The sequence below is a fragment of the Bubalus bubalis genome, chromosome 1 (assembly GCF_019923935.1).
Source record: "Bubalus bubalis isolate 160015118507 breed Murrah chromosome 1, NDDB_SH_1, whole genome shotgun sequence".
NCBI classification, from domain to species: Eukaryota; Metazoa; Chordata; class Mammalia; order Artiodactyla; family Bovidae; genus Bubalus; species Bubalus bubalis.
Genome location: NC_059157.1, coordinates 89,787,817 through 89,803,365, shown reverse-complemented (window position 1 = coordinate 89,803,365; position 15,549 = coordinate 89,787,817). Strand labels below are relative to the sequence as shown.

The following is a 15,549-nucleotide window of genomic DNA, read 5'->3' as shown; positions in this document are numbered from 1 at the left end:
TGGACTGTAGCCTGTCAGGCTCCTTACTTAGTCCATGGGATTCTCCAGGCAAGAATACTGGAGTGGGCTGCCATTCCCAACTCCAGGGGATCTTCCCAACTCAGGGGGTGAACTCAGGTCTCCTGCATTGCAGGCAGCTTCTTTACTGGCTTAGCCACCAAGCAGAGACAATTATATTAGTTCTGGAAAGAGGCCTAGTGGATACTGTGCAAATGGAAAATAAGAAATTATTAAAACAACACATGGTTACTTGTCTCATAAAGTTGCTTATATCTCAAAAGTATATCTTATTAGTATAACTTTAAGTGAAATGCTGTCCTTTAACTTTTTCAAAGGTGAGTGAACAAAAAAGTGAAAAGTCTGATTCAGGCCCATGGCAGTATACCAGAATCTCTTCAATATGCCATGTGAAAAGGGAAAGACTGATACGGAATTTACTTCTTTGTATTCATAAATATAGTACTATAGTAGTGCTGTCTGACAGAGATATAAGCCACCTATGTAATGTTAACGTTTTTAGTAGTCTCATGAAAAAGTAAAAAAAAAAAAAAAAAAAAAATGGTAAAAACAATTTTTAAAAACTATGGTAAAATATAAATAAGAATCTACTGTCGACCATTTTTGAATGTAAAATTCAATGGTATTAAGTATATACATTCACACTGTTGTGCAACCACCATTACTATCCATTTCCAGAATTTTCCTATCATCCCAACAGAAACTCTATACCTGTGAAATTATAACTTCCTATCCCTAACCCCCAGCCCTTGGTAACCTTACTTTACTTTCTATCTCTATGAATTTCACTATTCTAAGTACCTTATGGAGAAGGCGATGGCACCCCACTCCAGTACTCTTGCCTGGAAAATCCCATGGATCTCCGGAGGAGCCTGGTGGGCTGCAGTCCTTGGGGTCGCTAGGAGTCGGACACGACTGAGCAACTTCACTTTCACTTTTCACTTTCATGCACTGGAGAAGGCAATGGCAACCCACTCCAGTGTTCTTGCCTGGAGAACCCCAGGGATGGCGGAGCCTGGTGGGCTGCCGTCTATGGGGTCGCACAGAGCCGGACATGACTGAAGCGACTTAACAGGCAGGCAGGCAGGTACCTTATATAAGCAGAATCAGACAGTATTTGTTCCTTTGTCTGGCTTGTTTCACTTAGATTTGTCATCAAGTTTCATCAATATTTTAGCATACATCAGATTTCCATTCTTTTTTAAAGACTGAATAATATGCTACTATAGGCATACACTGCATTTTGTTTATCTACTCATCTGTTGTTAGACATTTGAGTTGTTTCTACTTTTTTGGCTATAGTGAAGATAAAAATAATTTTAATGTATTTTATTTAACTCAATATATCCAAAGTATTAAATTTCAACATAGTCAATATAAAAATAATTAATGACATATTTTCTATTCTTTTTTGCAAGAAGTACCTGAAATTCAGTGTGTATTTCACAACTACAGCACATGTCAATTTGGATTAGCCAAGTTTCTTGTACTAATTAGCCACATGTAGCTAGCAGTTAATATAGGAGGGTTTGTAGTCAAGTTTTGGTAAATCATGACTCCTCCTGCAATACATCTTAGTGGATAATTTACACTTTATTGGTTCTCATATAGCCCAGGCATTTAGAACTGGGGCTCTGGAGTCAGATTAATCTAAATTCAAATTTCAGATCTCTCACTAATTACCTTAGTATATTAGAAAGGTTACTTATTAATAATATTTCCAAATGTGAGTTCCTTCATCTGTAATGTGGATAAAAAACACTATTTCTCCCACAGGGTTGCTGTGAATTAAGTTAAGTAACACAAAATGTTTAACATAGCATTGCCACAAAATGCTACTAATAAGTATAATAAAAAAAGGTCATATTCCGGGTCATTAAGACCTTTGTTTTTGTATAGTTCTGTGTACTCTTGCCACTTCTTCTTAACCTTTTCTGCTTCTATTAGGTTCTTACTGTTTCTGTCTTATCACACCCATCCTGCATGAAATGTTCCTTTGATAGCTCCAATTTTCTTCAAGAGAGCTCTAATCTTTCCAATTCTATTGTTTTCTTCTATTTCTTTGCATTTTGCAATTTGCATATTCTTGCATTGATCATGATGGTGTGATCACTTACTTAGAGCCAGACACCCTGGAATGCGAAGTCAAGTGGGCCTTAGGAAACATCCCTAAGAACAAAGCTACTGAAGGTGATGGAATTCCAGTTGAGCTATTTCAAATCCTAAAAGATTATGCTGTGAAAGTGAGGCACTCAATATGCCAGCAAATTTGGAAAACTCAGAATGGCCACAGGACTGGAAAAGGTCAGTTTTCATTCCAATCCCAAAGAAAGGCAATGCCAAAGAATGCTCAAACTACCACACAATTGCACTCATCTCACACTCTAGCAAGTTCAGTTCAGTTGCTCAGTCGTGTCTGACTCTTTGCGACTCCATGGACCACAGCACGCCAGGCCTCTCTGACCGTCACCAACTCCCGGAGTTCACTCAAACTCATGTCCATCAAGTTGGTGATGCCATCCAGCCATCTCATCCTCTTCCCCTCCTGCCTTCAATCTTTCCCAGCATCAGGGTCTTTTCCAATGAGTTGGTTCTTCACATCAGGTGGCCAAAGTATTGGAGTTTCAGTTTCAACATCAGTCCTTCCAAGGAACACTCAGGACTGATCTCCTTTAGGATGGGCTGGTTGGATCTCTTTGAGTCCAAGGGACTCTCAAGGGTCTTCTCCAACACCACAGTTCAAAAGCATCAATTCTTTGGCGCTCAGCTTTCTTCATAGTCCAACCCTCACATCCATACATGACCACTGGAAAAACCATAGCCTTGACTAGACAGACCTTTGTTGGCAAAGTAATGTCTCTGCTTTTTAATATGCTGTCTAGGTCGGTCATAATTTTCCTTTCAAGGAGTAAGCATCTTTTAATTTAATGGCCGCAGTCACCATCTGCAGTGATTTCGGAGCCCCCAAAAATAAAGTCTGACACTGTTTCCCCATCTATTTGCCATGAAGTGATGGGACCGGATGCCATGATCTTCATTTTCTGAATGTTGAGCTTTAAGCCAACTTTTTCACTCTCCTCTTTCACTTTCATCAAGAGGCTTTTGAGTTCCTCTTCACTTTCTGCCATAAGGGTGGTATCATCTGCATATCTGAGGTTATTGATATTTGTCCCAGCAATCTTGATTCCAGCTTGTGCTTCTTCCAGCCCAGTGTTTCTCATGATGTACTCTGCATAGAAGTTAAATAAGCAGGGTGACAATATACAGCCTTGACGTACTCCTTTTCCTATTTGGAACCAGTCTGTTGTTCCATGTCCAGTTCTAACTGTTGCTTCCTGACCTGCATACAGATTTCTCAAGAGGCAGGTCAGGTGGTCTGGTATTCCCATCTCTTTCAGAATTTTCCACAGTTTATTGTGATCCACACAGTCAAAGGCTTTGGCATAGTCAATAAAGCAGAAATAGATGTTTTTCTGGAACTCTCTTGCTTTTTCAATGATCTAGCAGATGTTGGCAATTTGATCTCTGGTGCCTCGGTTCAGTTCAGTTCAGTCGCTCAGTCATGTCCAACTATTTACGACCCCATGAGCCTCAGCACGCCAGGCCTCCCTGTCCATCACCAACTCCCCGAGTCCACCCAAACCCATGTCCATTAAGTCGGTGATGCCATCCAAACATCTCATCCTCTGTCGTCCCCTTCTCCTCCTGCCCTCAATCTTTCCCAGCATCAGGGTCTTTTCCAATGAGTCAGCTCTTTGCATCAGGTGGCCACACTAGAAAAGTAATGCTCAAAATTCTCCATGCCATCCTTCAATGATACATCAACTGTGAACTTTCAGATGTTCAAGCTGGATTTAGAAAAGGCAGAGGAACCAGAAATCAAATTGACAACATCTGTTGGATCATCGAAAAAGCAAGAGAGTTCCAGAAAAAAATCTACTTCTGCTTTATTGACTATGCCAAAGACTTGGACTGTGTGGATCACAATAAACTGTGGAAAATTCTGAAAGAGATGGGAATACCAGACCACCTGACATTCCTCCTGAGAAATCTGTATGCAGGTCAAGAAGCAACAGTTAGAACTGGACATGGAACATCAGACTGGTTCCAAATAGGGAAAGGAGTATGTTAAGATTGTATATTGTCACCCTGCTTATTTAACTTATATATGGAGTATCATGAGAAATCCTGGACTGGATGAAGCACAAGCTAGAATCAAGATTGCTGGGAGAAATACTAATAACTTCAGATATGCAGATGATACCACCTTTATGGCAGAAAGTGAAGAAGAACTAAAGAGCTTCTTGATGAAAGTGAAAGAGGAGAGTGAAAAAGTTGGCTTAACACTCAACATTCAGAAAACTAAGACCATGGCATCCAATTCCATCACTTTATGGCAAATGGGGAGACAGTGGAAACAGTGTCAGACTTTATTTTTGGGGGCTCCAAAAATCACTGCAGATGGTGACTGTAGCCATGAAATTAAAAGACGCTTGCTCCTCGGAAGAAAAGCTATGACCAACCTAGACAGCATATTAAAAAGCAGAGACATTACTTTGCCAACAAAGGTCTGTCTAGTCAAAGCTATGGTTTTTCCAGTAATCATGTATGGATGTGAGAGTTGGACTATAAAGAAAACTGAGCCCTGAAAAATTGATGCTTTTGAACCGTGGTGTTGGAGAAGACTATTGAGAGTGCCTTGGACTCCAGGGAGATCCAACCAGTCCATCCTAAAGGCAATCAGTCCTGAATATTCATTGGAAGGATTGATGTTGAGCTGAAACTCCAATACTTTGGCCACCTGATGCGAAGAACTGACTCATTGGAAAAGACCCTGATGCTGGGAAAGATTGAAGGCAGGAGGAGAAGGGGACAACAGAGGATGAGATGGTTGGATGGCATCACTGGCTCAATGGACATGAATTCGAGTAGGCTCCAGGAGTTAGTGATGGATAGAAAGGCCTGGTGTGCTGCAGTCCATGGGGTCTGAAAGAGTTGGATATGACTGAGCAACTAATATGAACTGAACTGAACGGAACTAAATTTCTTTGCATTGTTCATTTAAGAAGGGCTTGTTATCTCTCCTTGGGGTTCTCTGAAAGTCTGCCTTCAGTTGGGTATATCTTTCCCTTTCTCCTTTGTCTATAGCTTCTCTTCTTTCCTTAGCTATTAGTCTCCTCAGACAACTCTTTAAAAACATCATCACCAAAGACAAAGAAAGACTGAAACACTGTTCAGATTGAGGGAGAGCCATGACCACTAAATGCTACACATAATCCTGGAACAAATGAAAAAATAAAATTTCCCTCTGCAAATAATACTATTGAGACAGTTGGTAAAAAGTTGAATGGGGACTATGGATTAGAAAATAATATGGTATCAATATTAATATACTGAATTTGATAGTTATATAATAGTTATGTAGAAAAGTGTACTTGTTTTTAGGATAATAACACTGAAGCACACAAGTTGATTCAGAAAAACATACACACACATATATAAACACAAGGAGATAGGAGGGTAGAGGGAGATTAGAGGAAAAAAGGAGAGAGACAGCAAATGTGGCAAAATGCTAAAATTTGGAGAACCTGAGTGAAGAGTATACAAGAATTCTTTACTATTCATGTATCTTTTCTGTAAGTTTGAAATTATTTCAGTGATAATAGCTAAAAATAAACAGCATGGGTTTCAGTGCGACTCAGATTGAAGTTTGAATTCCGAGTCTGACGTTTATCATCCAGGAGACTGTAGGGAAGTTAATCATTGTGAGCTTTGGTTTTCTTATTTGATCACCAATTCAAGACCAGCTTGGTCTTCTCAGACAGCGCTGATAGTGATAAAGAACCTGCCTGCCAATGCAGGAGACATAAGAGACGCAGGTTTGATCTCTGTGTCTGGATGATCCCCTGGAGGAGGGCATGGCAACCCACTCCAGTAATCTTGTCTGGACAGAAGAGTCTGGCGGGCTACAGTCCATAGGGACATGACTGAAGCAACTTAGCATGCACGCACAGGACTAACTTAAAGGGATGCTGTGATGGTTATGTAAAATAATACACAGAATGGAGCACCTGGCTAGTGGTGAGTCTGCCTGGCAGAGGACCTGATACCTAACTGGTGAGGAAGTATATACTTGCTAAAGAAATGAACAAGCTCCTTCCTCCTGTCCCTCCCCACCAATCAGATTAAGTGATAGCACTTAGAGAAAACTAACAAATTTTAACAAAGTATGAGATTTTTCTTAACATTGCATAACACAAAACAAAAACCTTGATTAATCATAATAAATATCATCATATATTTGAATGTTGCTCTTAAGTTTCCTCAGCATTTTGCCCTCATGTCTCATATGACACTGAATGGAACAGGCAGGCATTCAAGTTAAAGTTCAACACAGCGTTAATAATAGCGAGTCTCTGCAGTGCCTTGGGTCACGATTGTCAAAGAAGAGGGCATGCCCTTATTACTTAAATCTCAAACAGGGCTTGCATCAGTTCTTGGTTGCAGGGTACAAAATGAGGTGCAGTCTAATGTCCATCTGGGCATCTGTTCTTAAGATGCTGGCACCGCTGTTTGTTGTGGTTCACAGTGTATCTGGGGCAGTGACAGGGCACAGAAGGGGACCCAGGTTGTGCCTGGGAGGTTTCTTCTCCCGGCCAAGATGTGCACATAAATTTGAAATCACCCAAGAGGGTGGTTTCAGAGTTGCCTGCCAAAGAGTGGTGTCTTTTAATCTGGAGAGCAGCTGCTGGGCACAGGCATGCAAACACACACACACATAGACACACACACAGACACACACACACCCAGACACACTCAGGGAGCCTATACCTGCCTCTATTTGTCTGCTCTGGGCAGATGGCTCCTGGGTCTTGGGTCGTCTCATTCTGCACCTCAGTCCAGTTAGACCCTTTCTTCTGTGGAGGCTGGCAAGCTGTGGGGTGAGGGATTCAGCCAGGTCGCCTGCCTTCTGAGTATGAAGGACACTGCCTGGAGAGGGAGGAGGGTTATATTTAGTGTTTGGGCCCAGTCAGTATTGGGCTCCCCACTGCCTCTCCTCTGCGGAACTGTCAGTGGACCCTGGTTGCAAGTTCTCCTTGACTTTGAAGCCCACAAAACAAAAACTGAGAGACTGTCCAAAAAGAAAAGAAGAAAACGCTGTTGGCCCCTGGATTCCACTGTTGGATTTGGTGGGGATGAGAAGAGAGGACCACCAGGTGTGACCAAGCAGAGGCACCTGCGCGATAAGGTAAGTGTCCCCAGTGCCACTGAGAAGAGGCTTTGGGGACGTGTCTGTGATATCCAACATCCAGGAACGGCCCCCACTGCTCTCCAGGAGCAGGAGCTTCTGGGCATTATGCAAGGGAATAGAGTAAATCTTAGGCATGATTAAGGGCTTATGAAGGGTGATGACTTTTTTTAATATGAAGAGCTGCTTGCAAAATAGAGGAACTATTCTGACAGGAGATATGAAAGGAGACCAAAATAAAATTTTAAATTGCTATCCTCTTTAGAGCAAGACAGATGGTCAAAAATTTTAAAATGGTTTGGGCCGATGACTTTGCTTGGTAATAGCTTGATTTTGCAAACTGATGTAAATGATCAAGGCATAATTTGAAAAGCATCCCAAATGTGGTTATCAATGGAGAAGTGTATTGGATAGGCTAGACTGGTTAGGAGGCATTTTCTTTTTATGGAAATACAGAAGAAATTAATATCTTAAAATGGCAACTTAGAGGTATTCCTTTTCGTTTCCTTTTGTTCATATTTCTTTGGTGCTAAAGATTTGATGAATGGGCAAGATTTGATGAATGGGGGCCAGAGAAGAGAAGCAGATTCTTGAGGTGGGGTTTTTTGGAAGGTCTTGGAAGATACCTATCACCCCAAAGCATGACTGGATATTTATGGCACGACAAACCTCAGTGTCAATGGGAAATGAAGCCTGATTGCTGCCAAATGATACCAGAGAAAGTTCTGCTCACTGTCCTTGCTCAGTGGGAGTATTAGTCAGTGCTTAGGGTGAATGCATAGTTCTGAATACAGATACAGTTCGAGAGATACGTGTTCAGCTAAAATTTTTGTGACATATTCAATCACTCTTTTTCATTACACCTGATGATCACATCGTTCTTCAGTATCTATGCAAGTCTTACGAAGGACGGCAAGACATGCAGTGCATACGCTGCTCAGCTACATTCACCATGTTCTATGTGCGCATTAGGCTTGTAGTTAAGGAGGGCAAGGGGTAGCGTACTACTGGTGAAAACTTTTCCAAACTGTGGCAGTGCTCTTCTTGCTTCAACTAAAAATACTTTTCCTGTGATGATACTTTCTAATACATCAATCTTCTATCCTCCCAAAACAAATATTCCAAGTAAATACATCTCTACAGTCATCAGTTGACACTATTATGAAACTCATATTATACTTAATTAAAAATCCAGCATAAATACTTAAAGAGCTCTTTGCTATTGAGAATTTCTAAAGGCAGCAATAATATTCATGGGCTATTTCTATTTCTTTAAAACAAATACGTTGGGCAATCAAGACAAGTCTATGCTTACAAGAGTTTTTCAGGTAACTTCCCAGAGCAATGTTGAGTTTGGGTTCTTAAGATTACCAATGCAAAAATATTCTGTAAAAATTCTAAGCTGAAGAAAGTATTGATTATAAACAAAAAAGTGTAAAAAAATTTTTCTTAAAGAGTTTAGATTCTGTTAAAGTTTGTATGTAGTTTTCTTTTTTCATTTAAACTGTTGTTCAATGAAAAAATTTGTTAGCCAAGAATTGGTCTGAGGTACTGACATTGTCACTGGAGATACAGATACTTTATTGTGGCTTCAAAATGATGATCCATTTACCTATTGTATGGGATAGATGTTGTAATGTGCCAAGAGTTCAGGAGCAATGGGGATGAGCTCCAGGGATGGGGAAAAACAAAAGTAAAGGGCCCTGTATTCTTCAGAAGAAAGTCCATGTTATTCTTGTCTTAACGTAAAAGAAAGTTTTCATTACTACTGAAATACATGCCTCGCCTCTTCAATATGTTACATTAAAAAACATTTAAAGAAAAAATGTTGCTTTTATTTGCCTTTGGACAGAACTAAGTGGCCACCAGCATTTAATAGCCATTCATACAGAGGACAACATAATTTTTTTGTTTTGTTTGTTTCATTATAATTAGGTAGACCACTTTTATGGCAAAGGGGCTTAATTAGTTTGTTCATTTGTTCATTCATTCAACAAATGTTTAGAGTGCCTACTACATGTTGGGTTACCAGAGATACAGCAGTGAATGGAGCAAAAGTGGTTTCCATATTCTCTGAGTATAGAGATCTTCACAGTGGGGCCTATTAGTAGTGATTTGAACCTTAATACTGTTCATGTTGCCTACCATGGTGTTTTCTCCTTTGTTTCTAATTAAAAGAAAAAGACTAGAAAAAAATGTTCCTACTTATAAAGGTTTATTTAGTGTCTGCAAGATAGGGAAAGAATTCCAGGGACCAAATAATCAGATTGGAATATACATTTTACTGAAACTACCTGAGGCTTCTTTGAGGGATGTTAACATTTCTGTTATAAATTATAGATGTCAGACTAAGGCTCACATATTGATAGTCTGGGTCAGACAAGATGTCTCTAAGGAGGACATTAGAGCAAAATTTGTATTAGATAGCCTCCTGGCTATCTGGGGCTCATATCTGATGAGAGTTCAAGACGTTTCTGTCTAATTTGTCTGACAAAGACAGTCAATCACCGGAGGCTACAACAGAAAGAGTGGCAGTGCTGTGCTGCTCGCTGAGGTTGAAGAAACTTCGTATAATGGCGGTATTTGTAACCACGGGGTCATTTTATACCTGGGAGGTGTCTACATTGTTTACAGAATTCGAGTATCAGTCACTCACTTGATCCTAAGGTGACCCTGCATGATAGGAAATGCAAGTATTATTCCCTGTTCAGCCGATGGAATAACTAGGTTTTAGACTTTTAAGGAACCAGCCCAGCTAATGTTTTCTCTAATGCAGTCTCCTTAAATAATTTCTCAAACGAAGTCTAGAAAAATTCTGAGTTTTCAGCATGAATACTCACAGTTCCGAGCACTGGTTGAAGGCGGTGGTGGCCAACTGGAGCTGCCAGTGGGAGAGTTTCAGGCCCTCCCACACCCCATTGTCTCCCTGCCTCTACCTCCCTTTTACACTCACCCGACAGTTCTTTCCTCTGGCTCTCAAAATAGTGTAGTTTCTAAACAAGATATAAGCTACTGCTTTTTTCTTCTTTTTATGATGGGAACAGGATAGTATAATAGTATACTCATCTACATGTGAATGCCAATACAATTTTAAACAGCTGGTTAGTGCCAAAAGTCTGGCAACATAAAAAGCCGTCAGATCAGATTAGACCAGTTGTCCACCCAGCCCAGATTCTGCTACTGGTGGATGCATAAGTGGGCCCTTGAGAGAAGTAGTTTATCAATGGTAAGTGAAAATATCACAGGACAAAATTACGGGGGAAAATGGTAAGCTGACAGCTATATCAACTGAGACATATGAGTTAACTGAGAGCTCTATCAAGATAGGCAGAGCTGAACAGAGCAGTCCTGAGTGAAGTTCTCCCTGGTGGATTTCAAGAGAGTAAACTGATCTGCTGGCAACTGGGATACTGAAGATAACAGGGTGTAGGGTACCACTCATAGCTAATATTCTCTGTTACTACTAGCTATGATCAATCAAATGCACTTTATTTCTTCCTTACATTTTTTCCCTGGAATTTATTGTGTACCTATTTAAGGTTTATTATAATTGTTTGGAGGTGTTTAGCCATTGGGTTGGCCAGAAAGTTTATTTGGGTTTTCTCATAACATCTTATGGAAAAACCCGAACAAATTTCTTGGCCAACCCAATACTTTGCTCTAGTGGCTTGGACAGAATGTCTCAGATCCCCTTGACAGATCCAGGGACAATCCTCTGACCAGAAAAGTAGAGTTTAGGGAGGACAGGAATGTGGGTAAAGCAGAGGCTGCTTCTGTGCTTCCTCTAGGAGCTGCTGCTCCAGGCCTTGAGACAGAAAGAGACAGAGGCAGCTGCCTCCGAGCCACGGTATTAACTGCCAGGTTGTGACTAGGGACACCAGCTCCTTGGTTTTCAGCTGCTCCAAACATCTTCACCCAGAGCTATTTTAAGAACCTTTGCATTTGATCAGGGAGCATGTGGGGTTAAGCCTTGTGTTTTCCATTTCAGTTTTAGATCCCAAGCAGGTGCAGCTAGTAGTTCAGAGTTTAAAAACTTATTATTGTATTTCTCCCCAATCAATGCAAAAATAACTTCATATTAGGGGAGAAAAATCATGTAATTGAGATCAAGACTTGTTTCTTAAATAAAATTAAAAGTATTTAGAACTTGAACTTAAAAAAAAATCACTAGCATTTTCGATTATAATTCTTGTTTGGCAAACTTGGCCAAAAGTATGAAAGAATAAATAAAGTCATTTGGCTAAAGTAGTCATGTACGGACGTAAGAGTTGGACTATAAAGAAAGCTGAGAGCCGAAGAATTGATGCTTTTGAACTGTAGAGTTGGAGAAGACTATTGAGAGTCCCTTGGACAGCAAGGAGATCCAACCTGTCCATCCTAAAGGAAATCAGTCCTGAATATTCATTGGAAGGACTGATGCTGAAGCTGAAACTCCCAATACTTTGGCCACCTGATGCGAAGACCTGACTCATTTGAAAAGACCCTGATGCTGGGAAAGATTGAAGGTGGGAGAAGAAGGGGACAACAGAGGATGAGATGGTTGGATGGCATCACTGTCTCAATGGATGTGAGTTTGAGTAAACTCTGGGAGTTGGTGATGGACAGGGAGGCCTGGTGTGCTGCAGTCTATGGGGTCACAAAGAGTCGGATCTTGCAACCCCATAAACTGTAGTCTGCCAGGTTCCTCTATCCATGGAATTTTCCCGGCAAGAATACTGGAGTGGGTTGCCAATTCCTATTCCAGGGGATCTTCCTGACCCAGGGACAGAATCTGCATCTCTTGCGTCTCCTGCATTGGCAGGTGGATTCTTTACCACTGAACCACTTGAGAAGTCTCAATCTAACCCTGCTGCTACTGCTGCTAAGTCACTTCAGTCGTGTCCGACTCTGTGCGACCCCATAGACGGCAGCCCACCAGGCTCCCCCGTTCCTGGGATTCTCCAGGCAAGAACACTGGAGTGGGTTGCCATTTCCTTCTCCAATGCATGAAAGTGAAAAGTGAAAGTGAAGTCGCTCAGTCGTGTCCGACTCTTCGCGACCCCATGGACTGCAGCCTACCAGGCTCCTCCACCCATGGGATTTTCCAGACAAGAGTACTGGAGTGGGGTGCCATTGCCTTCTCTGCAATCTAACCCTACATTCTACTTATTATGCTTGGAATACTGCTGACAAGGACATCTTTGTATGTTAGGGACATTTATGATGGTCTGACAATGTCAAACAATGATTTACCACTTGAACTTTGACAATCAGAGAAAGGTTTCCTCTAAGACTCAGCCTACTCCCTGAAGAGATAGAGCTGAAACAAAAGTGAAGGCAATATAAAACAAAAAATTATTTCTTTTACAAATCTTTTAAGCTAAGTATCTGTAAATTCCTCCAAAATTTATATAGGTCTTTCTTGATCTGTTCAAGTTCTGTATCTCTAATGGTTCACTACACACTTATGAATCTGAGCCAGAGTTGCCCAATTTCTTAGTTTAAAAGATTTATTTGTACTCTTCAGGAGATTCAACAAAGCAGAAGTGCTGGAATCTGGGGCTTGGATACAGCTCTGGAAAAATAAAGGAGGTAGGACAATCATTGGTCAAGTTGTATTTGGGACTGAGGAATTTTCTACGCTTCAGGACTGGCACTGCTAAAATCAGGATTGTCGCAGGAAAACTGGGGCAGTGGGTCACCCTAAATGGAGAACACACAACTGAAATGATCAAATTATAGTGCCTTATTGCTGTAGAGGATCGGGGAACAGAAACCAGGTGTCCTAATTCTGTCTGGTGCATGGTATACATGGCAGACTCCTTATTTAGGAAGATGTGGGGAGAGGTTTGGTCATAAGATTCACCTGTTTATGGCATCTCACCCTTCCTAACACAAAAAGAGATCTGAAGGCATAATAACGAAGTGCCATCTTGAAGCTTGGGAAGTTCAAGTTTCCCAGTGAACTGGCTCAGCTTCCCACCAAAAACAACCAAGACTCCAAGATTACACAGGTATTTCACAGTTACATTTTTTGTTTAAAACTTTACAGGGGCAACATAGACTATTTACACAAATTCAAGGGGAAACAGTGCATAAAGTGTACAAGTCCACCAAACTTCTAGACCAGAGTAGGAAAAGAGTAAGGGCTATCTGAACTGAATATATCAATATCAAACAAAAGCCAGTTATTACTAAACCAGCAAATGGATATACTCATTAGCATAATGCCTAATGCTTAAGAGCATGGATTTTTTCCAGATGACATCATGGGTTTTAATCTCCAAAAAGTTACTTAACCTCTCAAAGCTTTAAGTTTCCTCATAAAATGAAGATAATAACTGTATTTGTCTTTTGGGGAACAATAAATGAGAAATATAAAGTGTTAACTACAGTTAGTGACAAATAATAAGTGCTTGATAATCAGGAGATATTTATGGCAATGAACTCCAGTACTCTTGCCTACAGAATCCTGTGGACAGAGGAGCCTGGTGGGCTGCTGTCCATAGGGTCGCATAGAGTCGGACATGACTGAAGCAATTTAGCATGCATGCATGCATTGGAGAAGGAAATGGCAACCCACTCCAGTATTCTTGCCTGGAGAATCCCAGGGACAGAGAAGCCTGGTGGGCTGCTGTCTATGGGGTCGCACAGAGTCGGACACGACTGAAGCGACCTAGCAGCAGCAGCAGTATTACTATCATTATTAATAATATAGAATATTCCCAGTGTTATAGTTTGGGTCTAACAAAATTCAGTCTTGAAAATGCAGCATGTCAGGTCTTCCTGAAAAGCTGGTAAACATTACAAGATCCTGGATACACAAAGACACAAAATTTGGGCCCCTTGAAACAAATTAAGAAGTCTTGGGCTAGAAATGTTATCTAGAAACCAAGGGAACTGGCATTTGAATAATGTGTTTTCTTAGGGACTCTAAGAACCACTGCTTTAGATACTACATGCCCACAGACAGGTATGAATTTAAAATGCCAAATTTTGTGGTTTGGGCATAAAAAAATTTTCAGAAAGTTGGTTATTGAAAGTAAACCACAAATTTCCTTGAACTATGTTAAATAAGCAGGAATATTCTTTTCCCTTCCTTGAGCTTCTCTAACCATAAGCAAGTCACTACTTTTTTGCAATTTTCTTGTTCTCTCCTTCCATAAAAGTTAGATCGTGTAATGGAAGTTCCATCAAAATGTGATAATTTATGGGCCCATAGCCCAGAAGATTTTGAGGAGACAATCAAATTCCTAAATGTGTGCAAATTATTCCAGAATGGGAAATGACTCTTCCGGTGTAGCAGCAATTATTTATGTAACATTACCTTGGGAGAATGTTAATGGTAGAGCATTAAATTTCTCCTGTTAAAACAAAGGCACTTCTACAGGGTTTTATATCTTCTTTCCTAATTTGGAAAGACAGCATTTGTACACACAGAACAGCAAGTTTTGCTATTTTACTGTTAAGTGGTTAGGTCAGGTTTCAGACAGACTGTCCTGACACATTAAATACCTGTCATTTGTGTGGAAGGAAAACTCCAGTTCAAATCGTGGCAGAGTTGCAGATCCATCACTCTTAAAGTAAGCAAAGTAAGCAGCACATTCCAATACCAAAAAAGTGCCAAAAGAGGCCATAATGCCTACTGAAGGGAGAAAAACTTTAGTTTACCTCAAATTCACATGTACTTAGTAATTTCCCCAGATGGCATCATAAAACTGCAATCATGACCTAAATAATCTCAGTTATTTAAGCACATAATTCTATTATTATGTTCCCATCCACATCTGGATAGTTCATTTGTACAAGGAAATTTCAGTTGAAAAAAAGAACTCCAAAAGTTCAGCTAGGTCTAGTGGAACTAATCTGTGTATAAACAAGGAGTGTTTTTTTTTTTTTTTCAAACAGGATGGAAGAATATAAAGATTTTCACCTGTACTTGTGGCACTAAAACAGTAGTTCAGTCTGAACTGGGAGCTACAGATTTACTTCTCTTGACTCTGTAACAAAATCCATAAGAACTTAATGCTCTCAGGGTTAGACCAGATACAGTCAGTGGCCAAACGCCAGCCACCATCTTACTGAGGTTTTTGCATTTCAATCCATTGCCCTTGTGACCAAAAAACATTTTCCTTAGCGTTTCCTTCAGCATACTTGTGCTATCTTATTAAATTTCAGCAGTTTTTTTTTTTTTTAAACAGTAAAATAACCTCTGGCATTTAAAAATTTCCAAACATGTGAAAACATACTATGGGGATCACAGTATCAGCCCGGGATTATAGAACAGCCAGACACCACTTGAG

General features: G+C 40.4%; 1 protein-coding gene across 3 annotated transcripts in view; it reads right to left on the bottom strand.

Moving 5' to 3' along the window:
- The window catches only part of CMSS1 (cms1 ribosomal small subunit homolog), a 389,262-nt gene that overhangs the window by 68,018 nt on the left and 305,695 nt on the right, over positions 1-15,549 (bottom strand). The window contains exon 2 of one of the 3 annotated variants that reach the window (XM_025282546.3): positions 6,850-7,008. The exons of the other annotated variants lie outside the window; for them this stretch is intronic. Within the exon in view, the coding sequence (XP_025138331.3) occupies positions 6,850-7,008 (159 nt within the window). The remainder of the gene's footprint in view (positions 1-6,849; positions 7,009-15,549) is intronic. 3 annotated transcript variants of the gene reach the window in all.